General features: G+C 49.3%; 1 protein-coding gene across 1 annotated transcript in view; it reads right to left on the bottom strand.

Moving 5' to 3' along the window:
- The window catches only part of LOC138864930 (uncharacterized), a 43,590-nt gene extending 41,882 nt beyond the window's left edge, over positions 1-1,708 (bottom strand). The window contains exons 1-2 of the mRNA XM_070133578.1: positions 1,612-1,708; positions 1,335-1,521 (exon numbers count right to left, since the gene is read on the bottom strand). Of these exons, the coding sequence (XP_069989679.1) occupies positions 1,335-1,521; positions 1,612-1,708 (284 nt within the window). The remainder of the gene's footprint in view (positions 1-1,334; positions 1,522-1,611) is intronic.
- Positions 1,709-2,500: the final 792 nt, after the last annotated feature.

Raw genomic sequence — 2,500 nt, 5'->3', positions numbered from 1 at the left:
GGTTTAAATTTTGGGCGAATTTCGAACTTGGTATTGAGAGATTTCGGAACCTGGAAGACGAAAGTGCTAGCAAGGTAAGAAGCTGTACGGCAGGGGTAAATGACGGACGATTCTAGAAGGGAGTCAGCGCTTGGTCTGTCTCGTGCAGATGCCTGGTTCCGAGAAACGCTCACAACTGCTCGTAAACACTCCGGAATCTGATTCGCAAAGCAAACTGAACATTTCGAGGGACGTCTCGAATAATAGCGCACAGGTTCCAATGGAAATAAGAGGTTTTGGGAAAATCTGTTCGTGTACTTAGAGGGGAGGGGGGGGGGGGCGTGTCCGCGAGAGGCGCTGAGAGGGTTGACTCACGCATCTATACAGTGACTATATGAGAGGGGATCATGAATGAAAAATCGTAGCAAAATACGGCGCTTTCCTGACAGACGATGAATGATGTGGGTGTCATTTGTGAACTGGAAGGAAATGCACTACATCACCGCTGATGGAGGGCTGGCACCAATCTAACGTACGGCTGGGGAATAGCACAAGAAAGCCGACCCAATAATCAATTTACTATCGCACAGAAGTTTGTACTACACAGAGAAAGTAGCTCACATAGACATATGCCACAGCATACGTAAGTGGTTTCTAAAGACAAGGAAATCTGCGGCAACACAAGAAAAAAAAAATTACTTTGGCTTCGTGTCCTTCGCGCAAAGCAGGGGACTAGAGGGTAGAAAAATCAAACAGACTATAGTGCCCCAGGCAAACCGAATACAGAGCGTTCTAAGATAAATAAAAGGGGGCAGTAGGTCTGCGAATATTGGGATGACTGGAATGAAAAAAATAAGGCCGTGTGTGCAATACTGAAGAGATGGGCTGAGGAGGTTCTAAACGTAATAGGCCACGATACAAAACCCGCGGTTGTATGGCCGATCTCTGACGATGATGGCGGTCACAATGAGGTCGCAAAGCACGGCTGCTCCTTGGCACGGGGAGGAGCGAGTGGGTAAGGGCGCTACGGCACAGGGCGACACTTGGGGTATAAATCTTTCCGTAGACAAGTCAGGACCGTACCTGCAGCACCATGCACGGACCACGTACACTTCACACGAGACGCTTCGACGCCGGGCGAGGAAATCCCCGACAAACAGGCATGGAGAGGAACAAGGGCAGGCGAGGGTTGGGGCGACTGGCTGGAAAGAGGAAGGCTCCGGGAACAGGGCACTGCAGGAAGGGTGGGCGTGGGAGGAGGAGGAGGCTGAAGGCAGCGGAAAGGTGGCTGAGGAGCAGCGCGAGGTGGAGGTTGAGGTGGAGTGGCGCGGCGTGCGGTCGAGGGCGACACTCACCGTTCGTTCGCCGGCGAAGTTGTTGTTATTGTTGCACAGGAGACAAGAACAAGCACGTGGTGTCGGCGGGAGCAGTCTGAGGGAGAGACAGCTGGCTGGCGACACAGCTGTGTTGCCGCGGAGTGTGGGAGGGAGGTGGCACCAGCGGCACTGAGAGCCAAGACACGACACACCGCGGGACCCACGCCTCGCACCGCGCACGCTCAGAGGCGCCCACCCCTCGCCCCCGCCCCTCCAGCCCCCGGCCCGCCCACAGCCCGCGCCATCGATCCGAGACCACACTGAGCGCCCTGCTGCTGCCTTCCTGCTGCCACTGCTGCTGCTGTTCTTGTACACTGCTGACCTACTGCTTCATTCTGCCCTGCTGAAGGCATCGCAACTGCTCTGTAATCTTCCTACTGATATTATCTCTTTTAGGGAGAGTCTTTTAATAAGGACTTTTTTCTTGCTTTAGTCCTTCTTCCCTTCGTAAAATGAAAGGAAATGACAAAGACTGACGGAATAAATAAATACACAAGTGTATATTTAGATCTGTGTACACCAAACATTCATTTGTGTGTGCATTCGTGCGCACGTATGTGTGTGTCTGTGTCTGTGTGTGTGTGTATGTGTCTGTGTATGTGTGTGTGTGTCTGTGTGTGTATTTCTGTGTGTGTGAGTATTTGTGTGCGTGCGTGTGTGCTAGCATGCGTGTGTGTGTGTACGTGTGTATGCACGTGGGTGTGTGTGTGTATGTATGTATGTATGTATGTATGTATGTGTGTGTGTGTGTGTGTATGTGTGTATGTGTGTATGTGTGTGTGTGTGTGTGTGTGTGTGTGTGTGTGTGTGTGTGTGTGTGTATGTGTGTGTATGTGTGTGTGTGTGTGTATGTGTGTATGTGTGTGTGTGTGTGTGTGTGTGTGTGTGTGTGTGTGTGTGTGTGTGTGTGTGTGTGTGTGTGTGTGTGTGTGTGTGTGTGTGTGTGAATATATAAAAAAAATATATATATACATATATATATATAAATATATATACACACACACACACACACACACATATATATATATATATATATATATATATATATATATATATATATATATATACACTATCTATCTACCTATCGAACATAAACACGTGTTTGTGTTTGCATGTGTTTGTGTTGGTGTTTGTGTGTGTGTGCG

Source organism: Penaeus vannamei, chromosome 19 (genome assembly GCF_042767895.1).
Source record: "Penaeus vannamei isolate JL-2024 chromosome 19, ASM4276789v1, whole genome shotgun sequence".
Classification (NCBI taxonomy): domain Eukaryota; kingdom Metazoa; phylum Arthropoda; class Malacostraca; order Decapoda; family Penaeidae; genus Penaeus; species Penaeus vannamei.
Note: the sequence above shows the minus strand (reverse complement) of the source record. Positions and strands in the feature narration are given on the sequence as shown.